General features: G+C 49.5%; 1 protein-coding gene across 1 annotated transcript; it reads right to left on the reverse strand.

The window, feature by feature from the left end:
- Window positions 1-1,664: 1,664 nt before the first annotated feature.
- On the reverse strand, window positions 1,665-2,690 carry LOC123177002 (ervatamin-B; the record flags this gene model as incomplete). Its single annotated transcript, XM_044590983.1, is given in 2 exon segments — window positions 1,665-2,426; window positions 2,550-2,690. Coding segments are annotated over 2 exon segments (734 nt in total), but the record flags the coding sequence as incomplete, so codon positions are not given.

Raw genomic sequence — 2,690 nt, forward strand, 5'->3', positions numbered from 1 at the left:
TCTGCATGAACATATCCCTCTTATCATCTGCACTGGCAATATCTTGGACATTCTTTGCCCCATCATCTTGTGTCACCTACACAATCAAACCACAGCCATGAAAACAGTTTTCTATCGTTTAACATTACTTCCATAGAACATTGATTACACACATACCTCACTCATGATGACCGACGACTGGGATTCCCCAGAATCAGGTGCATCTAATTATTCGTCGTTAAGGCCTGTCTCCGCGTCGGATTCACCGTAATAGTCGTACGCATTATGACATTCGGAAATGAGCTGAAAATACAACACAAATACATAATTACTTATCATATAATATTCCAGAAAAATTCAATTTGCATGCCAACAAAAAATTTCACTTCCGTGCCTGACTAATGTAATCTTCATTCGAGAGCTCTGAGTTGTTTTCCTGATCATCATCAAGCTCATCGATCTATAAATTTTCAACACAAAAAATTAATGTTGTCGGATGCCACCAAAAAATTACAACATGACAATGCCACTCACATTAAGATCGTCCCATTCGTTCCCATTCTTTGACCGATCTCCACGATCTGAATTTTCATCATCTGACCAATCTTCTATCCAGTCTTTTATCAGTTCTCCAAACTCCATGTCTACCATGATATCAGTTAACTCCTTGTCCGCCATTTCCTACAACCAATAATATGTATCATCACATGTGCAAACATTATCAATGATGAAATATACAACACATAGCACACGATCACGGATGTTATGTAAACAACCCCAACCGAGGCTGTTCAGATCTGCCAAACTTAGTAAGGAAGATGGCCACGACACCCGTCGTGATCACATTCAATCGCGAGGAACTGCACGATCTCAAAACCTAGCTAGATCTGTGATTACCTCTGCCGCCGGATTCCTAGGTTAGCCGCCACATCAAATAACGATACTGGTGGTGCGCATAGCCGACGACAACCGACGCTACGTGAACCCAGATCACGAGGAGCGGCACTACTGGAACAAGATCCACGATCGCATGCACCGCCGGGTAGCTAGGTTACCCGCCCCGCTAGGTTAACCACTACCACTGGCGGCGGCAATTCGTTCGATGTTGCCGCGAGCGAGACTAGAGGGCGGACGCGGGATGCGGTACCTGTGCGCGCCCGTTGGAGATTCACGACGTTTCCGCGCCCGCTGTCCGACGAGATCGCCGGCGACGAGATAGCCGCCGCTGGAGATCTACTACGTGACTTATGGAGCTGCGTCAATGCTCACGAGATTGATGGAGCTGCGTCAATGATTGGATTCGGCAGGTCTTACGTGGACGTGGGGTCGTGTGATGTTTTTTTCGGACCAGGATACTGTACGTATACGGTCTGGGTTATACAGGGCTAGGATCTGGGCTACGGCGGGCCAGGAAAAAAACAAACACGCTGGGACAAAAATACCCCTCCGAAATTAGGTTAGGGGGGAGCACCGGAGCAGGGCTCCATGGAGAAGAGAAGGCTAGACATGATCGTCGATCCTGTCCTGAGATCTTTAAACATTGTTGTTAAAGTATGTACCTAACATGCGGGTCATATATAATAGTAGGCAAAATGCTAAAATGGAGTACACAGGTTTTTAGATGGGATATTTCGATACAACATCCGCTAAATCGGTAAATACGTGTCACAAATGCACAATTAACGTGTAAAAAGGTGTAATTCACTCGAAAATTTATTACTCTCGGGGCATGCTATTACACGCATGGTCTACTGATTGATCAAATTAAAGGGAGGTATAGTAAAAAAATAATTTTGCATTATCACAACGAAACGGAAGCAATTCCTTAGATATCACACATAGTGCTGCCTGTGGTCAAGCCGTGGGGTAGAAGGGCGAGGTGGCAAGGCCACATGTGCCCGTGGACGAGGGCACGTCCTTTGCGAGGTAGACATATCCTTGTTCACCCCAGTCGTTGCTCCACGAGTTCTTGGCAATCCAGTACTTGTCTCCCTCGGCGGGACCCTCGCAGTAGCCGACGATGGTGACGGCGTGGTTCACATTGGCGGAGCAGGGGCCACGGTAGATGCCGCCGGAGTAGAACTGGAACTCAAAACCGCTGGCGTCAATGTACGCCGTCACGGGCTGCATGGCTACAGCGATCGCCAGCTGAGCTTCGTTGTTGGGTGGCACGGCCTTGAAGCCCTTGACGGACGCTTGGTGGTCGAACAGCAGCTTGTCCACGTCGCACTTTCCCTGGAATCCGGCGTAGGGGTACTTCTCCTCCGACGTGATGCCACCACGGGCGGCCACGAGGGCCATAGCCGAGTCTGAGTGGCCGCCGCCGCAGCCGCTGCTCCCGGTGTCGCAGTCCACGAGTTCCTGCTCGGACAGCGACACCAGCTCCCCTGTCCTAATCTTGTTCATGCCTTCGATGGCCGCCACCGCCGCGAATGCCCAGCACGATCCTGCCATATTGCAATTTCATCCATCCGCACGACGACACGAGTAATTCATTGAGCAAACATGACCATGCATGCATATAGTATACTATAACTAAATCTGCAAGAAGGTATAGCTTGACAACTTACCACAAGTGCCTTGATTCTTGACGCCGGTGACAGCGCCACTGGAGCGCCAGTCAACGCAGCAGGGCTTGAAGGAGTGGTAGGGGAGGTAGGTGGGTGACGTGGCATTCAAGCTGGTGGTGTTGAGCCCGGTGAACTGCTGGA

Source organism: Triticum aestivum, unplaced genomic scaffold, assembly GCF_018294505.1.
Source record: "Triticum aestivum cultivar Chinese Spring unplaced genomic scaffold, IWGSC CS RefSeq v2.1 scaffold114737, whole genome shotgun sequence".
Taxonomy (NCBI): domain Eukaryota; kingdom Viridiplantae; phylum Streptophyta; class Magnoliopsida; order Poales; family Poaceae; genus Triticum; species Triticum aestivum.